Here is an 18538-nt window from a genome sequence, read left to right as displayed (position 1 = left end):
CCGTGGGCTGGCAGCAGAGCTGCGAGGGGCTGTGGGCTGCGGCATCACCATCCGTGTGAGGAAGAAGATAGGAATCTGGTGAAGCAGCGATGAAGTGATCTACCCCAAAAACCTAACACACCTGGGAGCCACCGTGCAGCTGTCGGCATCCTGGCGTGGCGTGTCCTCCGTCATCCTTGCAGCCTGAGGATGCGGGTGGAGTGTTTGATTTTGTGTCACGGGAACCGTGGCGTTAGGATTTAAAAGTTTAAAGGGCTAATGGCTTGAACGTGGCAGTTGTTTCTGATCCCTGCAAGGCCTCCCTCCTGTCTCACCCCCCTCCGACGGGTAAGGATCAGTGAAATGCTGGCTCCCTGCCCAGCACCTGTAGCCCTCCCAGACCAAGAAGGCGCTTTGCTGCACACCCACACCCATCGGGGTCCCACCACAGTAAGCATAGAACTTTTCCTGCAGGTTTACAATATTCTGTGTCCACAACGTTGTTCCTTCATGTCAATAAAAGCAGCAGGAGATGGGGGCACCGCCAGCCAAAGCCACGACATGGGTTTGCTGGCATGGCTCAGACAATGGGGGAAGCCCGCACATCTGATCCGAGAGAGCTGGAAAGACTTCCAGGCTCCTGGAGCAAACCATTTAACTTCAGACATGGTTGCTCATGTTGCATTGCATTCCCACTACCACAGTGCCGTAGCCTCAGAGGAGGGGCAGACCCTGCACGCTGAGCCCCCCCTAGCCTGATCGAAAAGGTCATGCAGCTGGGAAGGTACAAAAGCCCCAAAGCGGATATTTTTATTTCATTTTTAATGAGTTGCATCAATGCTATTCAAGCAGAGTTGTCACGGTGCCTGGTGAACACCTGCCAGGGCAGATGCAGTGCCAGCGGGCACTCGGCACGTACAAAAGCAGTGAGCAGGATGTCAGGCACAACCTGCCGTCTCTCGGTGTTCGGGAAAAGCCTTGGGAGGAGAGGACAAGGGAGCAGACCCGTCTCTGTCTGCTTACAGATACTCTCAGAGCTGACCCCTTGGGAGTGCAGGACCAGCCTCACTTGAGGCAAGTCACGTACAGACACTGCGGATGGAGCAATGCTGAATTTCTGGACATTTTTTGACTTCTCAGACTTTAAATACAAAGGGCCAGATCTGATTTCTAGCAAGGAGGTCTGCTGACTTGGCAGTAACGTACACCTACAGGCCTCCACCAGAAAACATGAAAGACCCCCACTCTCAGTTCCCAGGCTGCAGGACCGACCCCTCGTGTCTGGGCGTTGCTGCTGGGAAGGCAGTGCCTGTGATGTAGCTCAGACACCGTGGACTCCTGGTGGGCCCAGAAGCACCAAGACAAAAATGGGAAACAAACCTGCAAGCACACGATGAAAGGTTTTCCCCTGGGACTAGTACTTGCACATCACATCTCATACCCTTTCCCATCCACGTACTGGAGAACTCACAGCAACAGCAGAGCTTCACGTCTGCACTTCACGTCTTTTCTTCACCCGTTAGCTTTGAATCACTCAGTTACTCTACAAAAGTCAGAGTGAGACGAGAAAGCGGGGAGAGTGATAGAGGGAATGACAGCAAGGGGTAACTCAGGGCTGGCAAACTACCGTTAGCGAAAGGATTATTACATTTCTCTGTTACATAGAGAAATTCTAATGGATAATAAAGAAAGCAACAAAGTTCATCGCTGGTCTGGCGCTGTGTCACCGCGTGCCGGGAGTTACATCTCAGGAGGGCAGTTAAGTTGATCCGTGGGCATCATTTTCTCGGTGTCAATCTTGTAGGACTGGAGCAGGCTCTTCAGGTGCTCCACGGTTTCTGGGTGCATCTCGGGAGCTCTTGATATAATCCAGGCGTAGTCAATGTGGAAGAGCCAGAGGATGTTGGTGCAGGAATAAACCAGTGAGTAGTTTTCATAGTCGGTGGAGATGACCCAGTAAGGGGCAGAAGGCATGACTAGGAGAAAGAAGGGCACTGTGAACGCCACGGGTAACCGACTCTGGACTGCTCTGCAGCACTAGAGCCACGGCTCCTGGTGCTGTTCCCACTTTTGCTGCTCCTGGGCCGCATAACTGTGGTCAGTACAAGGAGCTATAATTTGTAAAAGCCTATTAGGACTCCTTGTTCTGCCCAGAGGGACTCGAGAAAGCCACAAAGCCCTGACTAGGAAGGACATGCTGGAAAGTTAACACTGACCTGAACAGCTCGTCCGGGCCAACAAAAGCCAGCCCAGCTCGTACCCGCATGAGGGTGCTTGCTGGTGGGAAGGAGCTGTAGGGCTGGGAGCTGACACTGATGATCTGAGGAGCACGAACCACCACCTGCTGCCCCGGGTGCCCTGTCCATGGAGCCAGCTGGAGCCCGGGTGGTGGGAATCGGTATGGCTCAGCCCATCCCACCAGCACCAGCCGCCTGGGCCAAATTCTTTTCTCCATCAGACTGCTACACCCAAAGCATCTGCTCTGATGAGGGACAGCCACTCCAGCTTCAAACCATCAGGCAGGCGTAAGTGCCCCGGGATTTATTTCTGACCCACTTAGCAGTGCCAGGCGCTGTCCTCTGGGGCTCGTGTCCAGTGGGGACGGTTGGGGTTTGCGCACGCTGCGGGTGAAATGGCTGTGGGTGATGCCTTAGCAGCACATAATTAAGTCTGGCTGTGCTCATGAACAATAATTGTATCTCCTTTGCAAGTACCCCTGCTCCACCCATTTCTCCAAATAACCTGTCTGTGTGAGTGCTACGAAACAGCCAAGGAAAAGGTGTGAGGGAGCAGAATAAGAAGGGAGCCAAGGGGGAGACTTCTGCTCACTTTCCAAAGTGTCGCTGCGGACAGAGGAAAGTGCTGTGCAACGTGAATAAGATGCACTGCACCTCGGCGGGCCCCTGTCGTGTGTTACATTGACAAGGGAAGAAAAAGCAAACAAAAACATATTATTAATGGTTATTAAAAGGCGCTTGTAAGCAGAGGCAGGGAGGGCTAGTAGCTATACCGCTGTGTTCAGAAAAACAAGCCTATTCCTGGCCCTTGCAGCAGCTGTGGGGCTGCCCCCCCCACCTCCCACCCTCCCTGTCCCCATCTGTGAAATGACCTGGAGGGACGGTAATGCTGCTGATCTTTCTTGCTTTGAGATCAGCTGGTGAAGGGTGCTCCACCACTGCCTGCTGGTCACAACGTCTCTCCTAACCCTTTGCCATTGCCCTGTCGTGCTGCGCTGAAGTCACCAGGGGAGCTTTGCCTCTTGCTTTGCTAATTTTGCATCCCTGATGACATGGCAGCGGTGCCTGCTTCGTGCAGGCGTGGCCCTCCTGCGATGCCTGCACCACAGTGCTGCTGAGCCCGGCGAGCACCGGGGAGCTGGCGGAGGCTGCGAGCCTCCCAGCCACACACTTACACCAGTTAAAGCGGACACCCAGCTTGGCCGGCTCCTTTACATCCATGTGCATGAGTTCTCCTTCGACTTCATTGACTTTGCCATTGGAACTAAGAGGAGAATGACAAGGTGAGAAATAAAATCAGGTGAGTTTGAAATCACTTTTTTTTTTGGCTTCCAGTAAATCATCCCCCCTGACGCATCCACCTGCCAAGAGGTGGCTGAAACACGTACAAGCTAACCACAGCATCCCCAGAGGGACAGCTTGACCCTGGGGACAGTTTCAGCAGCAGCCAGGGCACACCAGGTCCTGGGCCAGGTGCGGCGGGGCAAATGCTGTCCCCGGTTAAACCACCCCAGCACCCCAGGGTGCCTCTCCCCACGTGCCCCTGCCAGCGGGGTGTGCTTCAGTGCCACGGGGACGGTGACAGAGAAGAGGGAGAGGAAGACCCCTCCGCGTGGGATGGGACAATCTCAGCACTAATCTCGGATGTACCAGGGAGCAGCTCAACTCCTGCTAGTTGTAGAAGGCATGTGTTCACATCTGTTTAATCACCTGCATTTTTTTCCAGGTCACAGCACATTCCTCTGCACACAAATTACCTGTCCCTGCTTGGTGAGCCAGGGTTTGTTTTGCTGCTGGTTCAGAGCACTGCCCTGCTGGCAGCAAGCCCCACGACTCGGGCTGCCCGTCTTATAATTGCATATTTCCCTGGATGCCTCAAGACCGGGATGCTGCCTGTGAGGCAGGAAAGTTTCATGCTTCCCTGTGAAACACGAACACCCAAAGAAGCAGAAGCTAATACTGCGAGCAGCAGAGGTCATGCACAGCGCACACCTGACCCCAAATATTTCCTGACTGAGCTGCTGAAGTGGTGACACCAACAGTCAGATTAATCTCCCACAGATTAATGCAGGCGCAACTAAATGGTCAGCTGTTTGCCGGGCGCTGCCCTAGCAGTGGAGCTGCAGAGACAGTGCTGCGCGGTCAGCGAGCGGCATGGACGCCGCTCTCTGCCAGACACAAGGGATGTGTAGCTGCGTTGTTGTTATTGTGAGCCAGAACAAAGTCCCCATGCCATGCCAGGAGCGCAGGGGACAGCGCTGCATTCACTGCTCGCTCCCTCTCATTCATTCAGCAGCACCCCATGGCAGCCGGGGCTGGTGATGGAAAGAGATAAATTAATATCTGCATCTGTCCATGCAAAAAGCCAGGAGAGCTCGGGATAATTGGAAACTATCAAGTATAATAAAGAGAACAATCGGTGCATTCACTTTGCTCACTGATTTAAATGGGCAGCAATTGCTGATCCCCTTACACAGCAGTTACTACTAGTGCAAGGTAAATGCTCCAGAAAAAGGCTGACTAATATTTGCTTAAGTAAAAGTGACCCGTGTGCTTCACCTTCCCTGCCCCTTTTCATCGGGTCCCTTTACTCCGGAGCAGAGAGGAGCACAAGGCACAGGCACCTCTCAGCATGCAGGGGCACAAGGTGGTGGCTGCCATCCCGTAACCAGCCCCGTAACCCCCCCCCGGGACAGGACCCAGGGCATCCGGCTTCTCAGCCATCACTGGGGATCACAAACCAGTCAGGGGGGAGACCCAGGCTATTTCACGCTGGAGTCACCACGTGCATTTGATCTATTTTCTCACTACTCACCTTGGACAACGAGAGAGACCTGCTTGAGCTCCAGGGAAGCACAGGCAGAGACCAGAGACCCGCATGTCTGCTGTAACCACAGCAAAGCCTGTTATCCTGGCAGAGTTACTGCAATCACAGGGTGTTTCCCCCAGCACTCCCAGACCCAGAAACAGGCAATTTGGAGAAAAATGACCACCCGGGACAGCAAGAGAGGTGACAGGAGTGCCACAGCTGCGGTGAGGACACAGCCCAAACGCAAACACTTACAGCAGCTCCTTGTTGATCACCTTGAACTTCCCGTTCTCCTTCAGCGAGTAATTTGCCTGGATGCAGCTTCCTTTCTCAAAACTTGAGGGCAGCTTCTCTATCTCATACCATTTCCCCAAATACTGATAAAAGAAAGTCCAGAAAGACACTTTTAGGAGGGCTGAGGGAGAGCAGCCTGGCTCATTTGCTGGCACAGTTTCGCCTGCTCAGTTTGTTTAAGCATCCACCTCCGTGGTGCAGGAGGCTGCGGGGGGTTAGCGGGGCTGCAGACCCGCGCTGGCAGCTTGGGCACAAGGCGTCGAGACTGGACCCGCCAAGCTCCCCCCCTGCACCCAGGCAGTTTGCCGTTGCTCCCATGCCCCCTTAGCCTAACCCTCTACCCGCCGTGAGATTTTCAGAAAGCTCTCCACACCTTGTTGATATCAAAGTCTTCTTGGACTGGTGGATCTGGGCATGGTCCCATGTGAAACATCTGACCTTTCCCAAAGCCAAGGAGGCCGAGCAGGACCGAGAGCTGCACTGCCGTGCTCAGCATGGCTGCACCGGGATGCAGGCAGAAAATGGACCTGGAGAGGAGGAAAACAGCTAAGCTGGGGCCGCCCTGGAGCAGAACTCTGTGTGAAATACAGCAAGAAAGACAGGACGTCTGCAGCAGGGCACCTCAGGGGCACGGCAAGGAGAAAAGGATCATGAGAAGAGCACAAAGGCACTGTGCCTAGTAAGTCCCCAGCCCAACACAGCCTCAAGCCCTGCCTGTACTCAGGCTGTGCCCAGCAGCTCTGCAGGAAGCAAGGCAGTGCCTGGTGAGAGCGCTGGTACCCGTCACCCACACCTGACACCTAGCGAGATGCAGGGGCGATAAACGCCCGAGGACACGCAGGAGCATCGTCATCTGTCCAAAGCTGAGGCAAGGGAAAATGCAGAGATGTTTCCTATAAAATGCTGGAGCACAAGGAACATGCTCCAGAGCCGGGGCAGAGCCGGGGCCCTGGGACATGGAAGCGAGCAGCGTACACATGCAGGAGCCTGCATGGCGAGAGGGACAACCCCACCTATGCCAGGGCTGCCTGGCCCTGCAAGGCGGTGGGAGGCACAGTGCAGCTGCCTCCGGGAGGGTGTCTTTGTGTGCCAGGATGTGCACAGCACTGCAGGGTGGGGAAGCTGGTCAAGACTCAAATCAGCACCAAACAAAACATGAACCGTCCCCCAAAAGCATGCTGCAAGGAGGGAAAGGACATGTTTTCCTGCGGAGCAGAGGCGGGAGCTGTGCTGCTCTCCCCAAGCAGCCCCTGGAGCCAGGATGCTGCCCACGTGCTTCAGGCTCTTCTTGGGGCAGGTTGGCACCTACAGACCCTGCAGCACGGGGCTGCTCTGCTTCCCTGGCCAGAAACTCTGCAGGAGCAGCAGTAGCACTTTCCCCAAGTTTAAAAGAAAAGGCCAGTCTGTCTCCAGCTGCAGGGCATGGGCCCCGCTGCGGACACAAACAGAGTTCCCATTTTGAATCTCTTAGTTCAGAAACGTACCTTGACTGATGAGGCGGAGTGATGCTCTTCGGAGGACCAGGGCTGCAAGGAACAGCTGTGTGGTGAGCTCTCCGCCTCGTCGTTTTATAAGCGTGCTGGGATCATCATTATTCAGCACTAGCACAAGCCACTCCCTGGTCCTCGACGTATTTTGTTTTTTTGGCAGGCCAGTCAGCTGCCTTAGATCTGCAGCTGGTACGAAGCTGGAGATGGGCTGCAACTTGGCTGCTCATCCAGGCAAACAAAGGCACCCCACATGTCTGGGTATTGCTCCGCAGCTGCGGAGCTCTCTGCTGTTCGGCCACCCACAAGAGCCTCAGACCTGGGTGCAAACAGCAGGGGAAGGGGAGAAGTGCCGCAGCCTTTGAGAGGGGCTGGTGACAGCAGCGGCTCCTGTCTGGCTCCCTTTGGCCCAGCAGCAGCCATCGCCATGCTCCCAGGGGGGACGTGCAACCTCCTCTGCCAGGGACCACTTGAGCCCTGGAGACCTTCCAGGCCACTGCAATGTCCTAGTCCCCATCACAGTCACTCGCAGGAGTACATGGGGAGGATTAAGTAGTGGGAGGCATTGCAGGCTCGTCTGGGGAGCTGCAAGACCTCTCAGCAATTTTTCCCCTAGACTTTTAAATCTCACTACAGGGAAAGATGCCGGTGCAATTAGTACTGTGCTGACCTGGCAGTTTTTCCAACAGGTGCCCAGCAAATGACTTTGACAGCAGAGCAGCCATCTGTGAAGACAGCCGGTCCTGAGAGTTATGCAAGGAGAGTTGAGTAACAGACAGGATGCTCTCTGTGTTTAATTACATTTTCTTTTAATCTAATCTCTATTGAGACTCTCTCTAGGTGTGATTTTACACGCTGCACCGTGTGCCTTCCTCACACATGCACACACACACTCTCAAGCCCCTGGCTGCCCAAATGCCAGCCCAAGAGCCACAAATAGCTCAGTCCTGTCCCTTATTGGGGCCGTGCTGCCGAGGTGTGCCCTGAAACACGGCCACAGCCGAGGTGCTCCTAGGACCTCGATGGCCATCGGGGCTGAGCACGGCTCATCCAACGCAGACCCAGCAGCGCCGGCCGGGGGTGAAGAGCTCGGGGGAGCATCTGCTCCATGGCCCTGCCAGCAGTGCTTGGCACGGGGCAGGGGAGAACGCAGGGGCTCTCCCTGCCTGCACACAGCTCCCTCAGCAGCTTGGCAGCCACTGTGTGCATGTCCCTGATGGGGTTGCTCTGCCTGCCCATGCGAAAGTCAGAAGTGTCCTGCAGACACTCTGCAAGCCCCAGATTCATCTGCACCTCTTGTGATACAAACAGGTTAGGAATCAGAAAAACCCTGGACAGATGCCCTGACCTGAATGGTATGAGTGCTGCCATGCTGTAGTGCACTGTGGAGGTGAGATCCTCCCCCCCCCCAGAAGACCAGTGAGCTCAGTTTTTCTCCTGAGCTTGGCTGCCTGCATCCTGCAGAGCAACCAGAGGAGAAAGTACTGCAGAACAGCCAGCCTTGGCCACAGCAGAGCATTTGTCCTGTGTGCGTGAGAACAAGCGTGTGGAGGTGTGTCTGTGTGCGTATCCACATCTGCACATGGAGCATCCTACGGGATGGAGCGAGGACTCCCTGGCTGTGGTGGCAGCGTTGTGCCCTTGGATGGAGCAGTTCTGATGAAACCCTGCTGCAGCAGGAGGGGCTCGTGCTCACTCTGGCCTCCAGGCACTGCCCAGCACCCAAGGGCTGCCCTGCAGTGCTGGCTCTGCCAGAGACGTGCCCAGGTGACTAGGCGCCGCAGTTTTGGCTCCCGGCATCCTGTGGCCAAATTCACACCGGAGCAGCAAGGCATACACCCAGCAATGCTCCACAAAACCTGCTGCAGGAGTGTGCATTCACCTGGGATGTGGCCAGGAGGTGATGAGGAGCCAGGAGCCACCAACAGCTGACACTCCTTGAGCCCCAGTGAGAGCGGGGATGACGTGGCGTGGGCTTTACTGTAGCCATCAGCTCCCTCGCAGCCAGCACCAACAGCAGTGGAAGCAAACCTATGTCTTGGTAGGAGACACAGGGGTCCCACCTCCAGCCAAAGGCAGCACCTTCAGAAGCCCAGGGGCTGCAGAGCATGGAGCCCCACTCCTCCACTGGCTGCTGCCAGCCAAGGGGCGTCCCATGGGTGCCAAGGCTCCGCACGCCTTGAAGCACAGATGAGGAGAGCTGACAGCTGAGCTCGCTGCCGGCTGCTGGGACCTGTCTCCATGCAAGCGCTGGCTGCGCCTTCCCCAGGGGCACATTTCTGGGCTCTGCCTGACCACAGCGGGAAGCACCCAGGTATCTGCTGCTCTTGTATTGGAATGGAGCAGGCTCAGGCTCCTGCAGCTGAGTCCCTGCTCGGGGCTACCAGGCCAGAACATGTTCAGTGGCCACCCAATCCCCAGCACTGCCAGGACCCTCCTGTCATCCCACCTCCAGCACCCACTGGCACCGCTCGCCTGCACAGACCGGGGCCCTGCTCCATGTCCTGCCACTCGTTAGCCCGGAGCAGGACTCCGCCCGTGAGCCTGTCCACCTTCAACACACACTAGAGCAAGAGTTCAGGGAAAAGCATAACCTTATAATTGCACCTAATTGTGGGGTGGAGAGAAGTCATCTCCACCTGGTAAGCAGTTCATGCCCTGGAGCAGAGGAGGGGAGGCACATCAAAGGACAGGAAGCTGGAGCAGGGGTGGGAGGACAGGAAGGAGGAGAGCTGGGGGGAAACCAGGGCAAAGCAGAGGGGGGGTGGGGGGGGTGGGGGGGGTACCAGAGAGCTCTGAACACTTCATGCAAGAATGAAGCCTACCCCACATTTCTGGGTGATGAGGCAGCTGCAAGGCAGGCGTACAGGGTGCGTGCACAGCACATGGATGGTGAAGTGCTGCAGGAGTTGGAGGACAAGGCAGCACTGCCTGCGAGGCGCATGCGGGTGCGGATGGGGTGCACGGGCAGCGTGCACACACGGGGAGGCAGGAGTGGATGCAAAGCATTAACAGGCTGAGGTGGCACGAGCTACACAGCGTGTCCAGGGGTGGGCAGGTGAGGCAGCCCTGCGTGCAGGGCACATACAGGGTGTGCATGGGGCGAGGCAGTGCTGGGCACACACTGTGCGTGGTGCAAGGCAGCACTGCGTTGGGGGCACATATGGATGGGCTACATTGGCCGGGATTTTCTCGGGTTACTCAGTTGTCCATTCCAGAGACAAGGCTCGGCTGGCCCTAGGCAGCCAAGAGGAGGCAATGGCGCTGGGTGCTGCCAGCAAAGAAAACCCCCTTGTTAGAATAAGCTGGAGCTGCAGATAAAATCCAGCCAGTTGAGGGCTGGGACAGGGCAGTGCCACACCACCCATGAAGTTCTACCTGCAGCCAACCTGGCTTAGTGCAGAAGTGAGATTGTCCAACTGCGCACCTCAGGCCGCCCTGAAATCAGCTCCTGGCACCCATGTAACAGAGAAGCTTTAGCTGGCCAGGCCTGGTCGGGACCTGGCTCCCCAGGGAAAGGCTGTCTTACCATGCTGTGTCCCCAGCTGGGATTTCAGCAGCTGCAGAGAAGCCCCCAACAGCTTTCCGCCTGCCATGGGATGGGAGAGCAGCCAGAGTGACATCATGTTCTCAACGCTGTGATGAGATCCTTGACATTGCTTAGGACAGCCAAGAAGCTGCCCAAGCTCTTACCAGCAGGAAAAGCCTCCGGTGGAGGCACTGCAAGGACCAGGAGCTCTCGGCATACCCTTTGCTTGTGGGTCACCATCAGCTCCAGCCCTGGGAAGCCACTAGCCCAGGGCTCCCTGCCCATCCCCGTGAGGAAGCTTTCATCTTCAGATGGTGTCTGAGCAACCCAAACGCACGGGGGCTGGAGAGCTGCCGTGGGCACGGCCATTTTGCACCATTCTGCATGAACAGATCTTGTCTTCAGGCGTGCTGCCTTTGAAGCCCCGGTGCTGGAGCCTCTCGGCAGGACCTGCAGTGTCGAGGCACCATATCCTGAGACCCAGGATATCCTGGGAGTCCTGAGACTCCCACCACGGAGACGACGTTGTTTGCATGGACAGCTCTTCCCGACTCAGGAGGTGCCTTCCCTCCCTTTCTCTGTCTTTTCTCCTGCAAGATCATTTTTGTTGTTTTTCTCCCTCCTGTAAAGGAAATGGGGCTTTGGGTTGGCCAGACAAGTTGCGACATGTATATAGAAACAAAAATGAACTTGCAGGAGACAAGACAGAGAAAGGGAAGGCAGGTGGGAATTTTCCTCTGTTTCTAGGAGTGGTGGAAAGTGCTTTGAAATCTGTTTATGCAAAATGGTGTAAAATTTCAAATTACAGTTATGACACCAAAGAAAGTAAACAGACTCCGGAAGCGTGAACTGGCCTCTGGGATATGGGAACTCGGTCCAAGACAAGTGCACGAAAGATGTTGTGATTCATGTATATACAATTTGTGAGTAGCTCTCCACCCTGGAAATTATCCGATTATGTATTCAAAACACAAGAAACCAAAGAGAGAGATTTAAGAAGTTGGAAAACTAAAAAAGATATTATTTAAGTGACAAACCCTGTCGTGCAGGACCGGCAGTGGTTCTGGCTGGGCTCTGAGGAAGGCTTCCCAACCTGCTTGGCACTCCTGCCAAGGCCCAAGTCCCTGGAGAGAGGAGCCAGAGGGATCCCTACTCTTCTGAAAGTAGAAAAAACAAAACAGGGAGAAGAAAAACAAGGACAAAGAAGTATAAAAGAGACAGCAGGCAAGTCTCTGCAGACAGAACTACATTGCAGAGCTGGACGGGTGATAAAGCTTTGGCCTGGCGGTATCTCACCCCTGCGGATGTGCTCACCATAAAAACCAGAGTTCAAGCAGTGCACTTAATCCTGGCTTTTCAGTATGTTCCAGGAACGCCCTGCACCAGGGTCAGCCTTATGCTGCTAAATAAGGTAAAAAATTTTTTGTTGTTGCATTTTGCTGCCAGGTTATCACAGCATACGCTAGGTACCGGGCAGGGCAGGCGCTCAGCCAGATTTCGTTCTCACTGAGAGGAGCGAGGAAGCGCACGGCAGAAGGGGGCAGAGTAGGACTTCTCCAGTGGATGCGGGAGCAGATCCCACCGTCTGACACCAGACTCCCGTGGGCCCCTGCCTGTGAACGCCTGCTCAGATTTAAGTGCCGTGGGCGCTGCGGGGCCCTGGCTGCTGCAGCTCGGCTCAGGGTGCTGCTCCCCCCTCGCACGGGTGCATCTGCACCCCGCCGAGCCGAGCCCAAACAGGCACCCCGGTGCTTGCTGCCGTGCTCTGCATCCCGCTTCTCGGAGGATGGCTCCCACATTCCCCCATGGATTCATGATGCTTTTTTCTGGACTCCTTAAGCAGCCCCCAGCATACTGAGACGTATTTTAAAGGCTTTAAAAAATGTCATTAAACATACTTAGAGAGCGCCTTCTGCGAAGGGACTTTCTGTTCTCCCAGAGGAGGCACAGTGATCTGTTCACGGCATTGCCAGCTCTGTCCAAGAGATGCCCAAGTAAGGCTATTTAAAGCCCACAGCCCTATTTTCTGCAGCTAAACCATATCTCAGCACCTTAGCTCAGGAATGCGTTAATGCAGTTACACAATTATATTTTCTATGACTTATATACAACCCACATCTTCCTCGCAACATAGATTTACAATGTGTAGGTGACTGCAGCTCCGCTCACAGAAAGAGAGAACAGACTCTACTGCATTAAGAAATGCAATTAAGAAATCTCCTGCAGATTATGCCATCCTGCCAGCCAAGCACAGAGCCCTTCAGCAGGGATGCGGGCTCTCCTGCTACGGGAGCACTTCGGAGCTGGCTTCAAGTCAGCAACTCGCATCAGGTACCAGGAGCTCAGGAATCACACACGGAGTTCGGGGGCGGCCTCAGACATCCCCTCGTTCCTATGCCTCAAGGCTGTTTTATATATGGTTTATATGTGTTTTATGTATGCACCAGGAAGATCTGAGAGTGGTACTTTGGCCCTGATGGACTTCTCCACCAGCCAGCACAGCGTTTCCAACCCCCGTCTCTGAGCCCCCAATCTCACACCACAGGTCAGAGGAGAATTTTAAGAATCCCCTGTCTGAAAGAGCAAGTCGCATCCCTCCGCGCAGGCTGCAGAGCGCAAAAACACTGGCATATGTGTTTGGCTTTGCCCATGAATAGCCGCACTGAGGCCACCGAGCCTGAGCACACATGCCTTGCATTGAAACACAGGCCTAAGTGTTTGCTAGACTGGAATTGGTGTTATACAGAAAATAAATAACATAAATTCAGTGGTCAATGCTCTGACTTTGATTCAATACGTAGTTACAGTCTGAAACGGCACAGAGATACCATTCATAGTGAGTTTCATTCAAACAAGTTGGGAGATTTTAGGAATGATTAGTTTAGACAGCGTTAAAAATGCTTTTATCTGTGCTGCACCCCAGGGATACTAGCCAGGCATGTATTTCAGTGTCAAGAGACCTGGGGTGAGACAACAGATGCGTTATCCAATTATCTTGAATTTTTATGACAACAGATGTCATTCCTTGCATTCCCAGACATAATTATTCTTGCAAAATGGTTGTTACCCATGGAATAGAGCAAAAGCTTCTTACACCAGGACAGATGTACAGGAGTATAGGAACTTCCTTGGGATGCGATGGATCAGCCTGGGACTGATTTTGAGTCTGTAAGTGCCCGTGCGCAGACAGAGCTGGAAGCCGGCTCCTGGCCCGTGCCTGCAGGCAGGGAGAGCTGCCCGGAGTGGGAGCCGGACCCGGCTGTGCCAAGTGCCATGACCTCCTGCTCCTGTTGGTGCTACAGGTGGGCAGGGGCCACCTGGTATGAGTGTCCCCAAAGTTTGAGGGAACCAGGCAGCTCACGTGTGGCTCAGGGGTGGAAAAGTGCCAGTGGTGCAAAAAGAAGGTCCAGATGTGCTCTTGGGGATACAGAGTCTTAGGGACTCGCTTGTCGATAAAGGTGTGCAGCAAAAGAGTACGTGCAGGGAGGGGATGAGGTTGGGACTTAGTGTCGGGGGCTGAGAGTATGTGAGGAAGACGGGGAGGAGAGGTGCTTCCTGCGTGTGCACGTGGTGCGGCAGCAGCTCCCAGTAAAAGCACCAGCACCACCCCCACACCAGTGCTGGCCCCGAGAAAACTCAGTGCTGGAGCCCATTGTCGGGTCGGACAGACCGCTGCACCCACCGGATGACTCTGTCCTGCACCTCCTTTAAGCCACCTCGTGCCACAGAGCCAAGCCACTGCGCTATCTCGTCCTCTTTAAAGATGGAGAGTGCCACCTCAAAGCCTTTCCTGAGTCCCCAGGCAGATTTTTGGCAGGCACTTTCCCATTATCAAAGTGCATCTTGGCTGTATTGGAGCACTTGATCCCCATCTTCTTCTCTGGAGGGCTGCTGGGGTAAGTACTTGTGCAAGCGTTCATGCACTGCTTTCCATAGGAAGAGGAGCCATATAGCCATACTCCAGACACCCACTGGATCTCTCTGGTGGGACGCAGGGTCTGCCACGTCCCTCCCTGCAGTAGGCAATGGAGCCGTGGGGCCTTATCAGGGTGCATTCCCTCTCCCGCCAGCTCCCTCGTTAGTCATGCTTCCTGAAGCAACGGTTGCATCTCATTAGAGTGGGAAAGGGAAGGTGCTTTGCTGTGCTCCAAATGCTTCAACACCCCTGAGCAGGCAGAAACCAGGAAGGAGACGCAAGGACGCGCGGTGCTGGCAGCCTGCTGACTGTTTGTCATAGTAACGCTAGTTAAAGTCCCACCAGGAAAACAACTTCTCCTACAGCACTTGACCCCACAAGGTGAGAGGTACCACCAGCACCCCGGGAGCACTATCGCTCTGGCAGGGGGGCCCTGGTGTTACACGGTAAAAGTCGATGTAGAGCTTTCCCCGCAGGTGCAGTTCAAGGTCCCTGGGCAAGGTGCCTGTGGGGTGATGGTTAACCTTGGTGCCCATTTAAAAGCAGCACAACAGTGTTAATGTCTGCCCTCAACCCTGGCACCTTCCTCCCTGAAGCTATGAAAATTCAGAGGACTTTATGAGCCACTTGTAGCAGCTTTCACGCAGAAGACTGGAGACGCCACATTTTTTATTCTGCCACAAAAAGTAATTCAGCCTATGGGAAGGGGGATAACACCTGTTCTGGCATCAGTTATAACAATAAAATGAGTCACACAGCACTGCATTGCATTGCAATGTATACTTTTGGGTTTCCGCTTTCCAGCATGGGCAGGGTGGTCGCAAAGATGGCTGGGATGGTCAGGGGGCTTGGTGCAGGCAGAGTGATTTGTTCAGGACACTTAGCGAGCCAGTGGCAGCGCCAGGGCCAGAAGTGCTGGATCTCAGTCCTAGGCAAAAGTCTTTCCATTATACCATTAAAACAGACCAGCTCTTACCTGGTTACTCCGCTGAATGCCCTCTCTACAATCAAAGCGGAAATTCTTTCTTTCATTTTACCTGTTTCTACTTTTATCGATGTCTTGGCAAACACAGCGAAGGAAGATCTGCTAGACTTTCAGGTGACCAAAGCTGCTCCGGCTGTGTGCTGGAGCTGGCAAAGACTGGGAAACTTCACTGCTCTTCACAACATCATCTGCCAGGTCCTGCACGAGAGCGAGCTTTCATACAAGGGGCCATGCTCAGGGGGTGGACAACCTTGTGCCATGCTGGCTAGGAACAGGCAGGCGCAGGGGAAGGCAAGAGCGAGGAACTGGTAGGCAGACCAAATGTCACCATGTGCTCTTCAAAGCAAACACATAAAACTCACGGTATAGGGGCCAATTTCATGACGCAAGGGCTATGAAACTGCAAAGCTGGCAATGGCGTAGCAGTACCATCGAGTCTTAGAAACCCTCACTCTTAAAAGTACAGCTATTTTTCCAAAAAGCCAGAAAACTTCAGACTCTTTCTCCATGTTGATTCCTTGGGGCTCGAAGCTGCGTGGTGGCGGGGGTTCCTTCATTAAGGATACCCTGATAACGATGCGCTTTATCAGAAGAGACCAGAAAAATGCCTCCCTGACCATACCTACGGGACCAAAATACAAACAGCTTCTCTGTTAAGGGCAGAGGAAAGTGATACTGCACATTCACGGGCAAGGGAGTGGGCAGAGACCCATTACTGCTCTGTTGGCCAAAAGTGCTGTGAGGCAAACCATCCTCGGGAAACCAAATTAAACCATCCTGAGGGAAGTGAATTACTGCATGTTCACTGCATCATGTGCGTGATAACTGCACCTGAACACTGACTCAGCCGACCGCTGTGCTCAGAGCTGCCTTCTGCACCAGCACTGCTGCCCGCGTGCCTGGAGCAGGAGATGTGCTCACAGCACACTTCATCAGGTCACTGCACCCCTCTCCCCGCATCCTGCCGAGTGCTCCGAAGAGCTGCTTCACTATCAAGACACTGCAAGAGAAGGCACTGCATGCTGCAGGAGACCCGCGTGCACAGCCACTTTGTGCCTCCTGATAAGCTTCTGTCAGGGAAAAAAGTATTATTTCACATCACTGTTTCGAGGTGAAGACACAGGCCTGCTCCCTGATGGAGTGCCAGGGGAGAGGACGATATGGCTTTATCAGTAGCATCCCTGTGGCCCTTCCAGCACTGCCAAGAATGAATTAACTGTATCTGGCTCCAGGCCAGGCCCTGGCAGTGGAGCTGACTCTCTTACAAATTCTCATGCTATTCGTAGCATCTCTCCAAGCACCAGGGCTCAGGCTGCTGGCTGAGAAACCTTCTGGTATCGGTTTAGGTTTGTTTCTAAGACATTTCTCAGCGTTGTGGTTGCACAAGAAGCTGAAAACTCATGTTTCAAAACCCCAGCCAGAAGGACAGGTGCTGCCATTGCTATTTACGCGACACCATCATGTTCAGGGGGCTCTCCAAGCTAGAAAGATGAACCCATCCTGGGCTTCCTAGGTCTTAAAGTTTCTAAAATGCTAAGCAAGACTCCTATTTCAGGGTGCACTGGGTGGCACTGTTGCAGAGCTGGGTGCCGATGAGCAGAGCTCCCTGCAGAAGCAGGAAGCCTGCGAAGGCGTCCTGCTCCCATGCACTGCCCTGGCTGCTGGCAGAGCAGCTGGGCCAGCATCTCTCTGTGCAAGGCAGGACCTCAGCGGCCTTTCTGACCTGTTGTGGCTGTTGTGGAGATCTTTAGCACAGCTTCCTAATCTTGATTTGACATGTTTAACACTTAATTTTTTCCTACTGATAGTGCTGGTGTTTTTGGTTTTTTTTCTCAAGGAAGACAAGGAGCTCCGGGAGAAGCAGCCCACCTGAGAGGCACCGTGTCCCCACATGGAGACCTTTGGGAGGAGGGAAAGCACCACCACAGAAGCAGAAGTAAGGCCCTGACCTGGAGCAGAGGAGAGCTGCCCTGGGTAATCTCCCCTCCTGTTTTCAGGGCCGTTGCTGTGTGTGAAAGCACTGCAGTCACTGGCCTCCTTTTCTCAATAACATTTCTGGCCGTGGGCAGTTCCTCAGCCCCAGGTTCAAAGCCAGACACGCAAGAAGTGCTTCTCAAATCCTAAACTTTCCCCGAACACCTATCGACTCCATCCCATGTGTCAAAGCAACAGGTTACACAGCAGACAGTGCCAACACGCCGCGAGTCAGTCATATGCATCATCTGGCCAGAAACAGGAGTATCCATTGGCTTGGGCCCACTAGGCAGAGGAGAGCAGCCGCTCTGCTAACTCTAGCATCCCCTGTGTGGTTTTATTTTTTTGCCAGTGCTAACTAACCAGACAGCACCTACAGGGCCACCACTTGGGAGGAAAGTGGCACGGGGAAATATCCTGGCGGTCAACATTATCTAAGAGAAATCACATCCCACTGCCTACAAACATTCCTCCAAATGCTGGGTCTTACCCGTCAGCCCAGCAGACTGTCGAGCACAGTTCCCAGTAACGCCACACAGCTCGCATTTGGTACAGCACGCCTCCTGGCCAGCTCTGCAACCGTTTGAGATCTTCGGCCACATCAGAACAGCAAACCGAGGACGTCAGCCACTCGTGACAGTGGTAACGACTTTTGAAACCCCAGAGGAAGCATACATTCCCATCCTCTGTGTAGCTCATTGTAGAGATAAACACATACAGGACTATCAATGAGGGATCTCCATAGCAACTTGCTGCTTCTCGCCTCTGCCTGAAATGAACCACTTCCTCTGCAGCTCTTGCCACTCAGAAGAGACTTCTGGTTTCTCTTGGCTTTTAGAGATAATCTTTATTCACTTCACCCGCAATAAACTTTTTGTCTTCTAAACTCTCCCTTTGCTGCCAGCGGAGGTTTCATGTTGGGGCTAAACCAGGAACCACAGGTGCCATGAGGTCTGGGACACACACAGGGACTTGCCACTGGTTTGGGACTTGGTTTTTGGTCAAGACAAAGAACCTGAAGTTCTGCTCTGGAGTATCCAGACTCACAGTGCTTGCTTGGGAGACCCCTTGCTGTGTTAAGCTGAACCAGAGCAAACATGGCACACAGAGGACCACCCCCCTTGGTTCCCAGTGTCATCGTAGAGAACGATGCTGATCTGAAAGGGAAAACAGAAACACTTTACAAAGGCTAAAGGGTGCACCAAGGAGCTGTACCATCGCTGCCTTCCAAAGCATTGTGAGAAACACGCAGAAAAAGGTAGGACGCTGCCACGGCCTCAGCAGCTGGCCCTTGAAAAAAAAGCCACAGGCCCCTTTGGCAGCCTAAC

At 54.1% G+C, this 18538-nt stretch overlaps 1 protein-coding gene across 1 annotated transcript; it reads right to left on the bottom strand.

Annotated features, from left to right (window-relative positions):
- Positions 1–784: 784 nt before the first annotated feature.
- Positions 785–6862, bottom strand: APOD (apolipoprotein D). Its single transcript, XM_076340631.1, has 5 exons — positions 6804–6862; positions 5693–5846; positions 5281–5402; positions 3392–3480; positions 785–1955 (listed from the first exon to the last, which is right to left on the bottom strand). Exons 2-5 carry the CDS (start codon positions 5813–5815, stop codon positions 1720–1722), a joined length of 570 nt encoding a protein of 189 aa, XP_076196746.1. The 5' UTR covers positions 5816–5846; positions 6804–6862; the 3' UTR covers positions 785–1719.
- Positions 6863–18538: the final 11676 nt, after the last annotated feature.

Source organism: Aptenodytes patagonicus, chromosome 6, assembly GCF_965638725.1.
Source record: "Aptenodytes patagonicus chromosome 6, bAptPat1.pri.cur, whole genome shotgun sequence".
Classification (NCBI taxonomy): domain Eukaryota; kingdom Metazoa; phylum Chordata; class Aves; order Sphenisciformes; family Spheniscidae; genus Aptenodytes; species Aptenodytes patagonicus.
The sequence above is the reverse complement of the archived record's forward strand: the minus strand, read 5'-3'. Positions and strand labels throughout refer to the sequence as shown.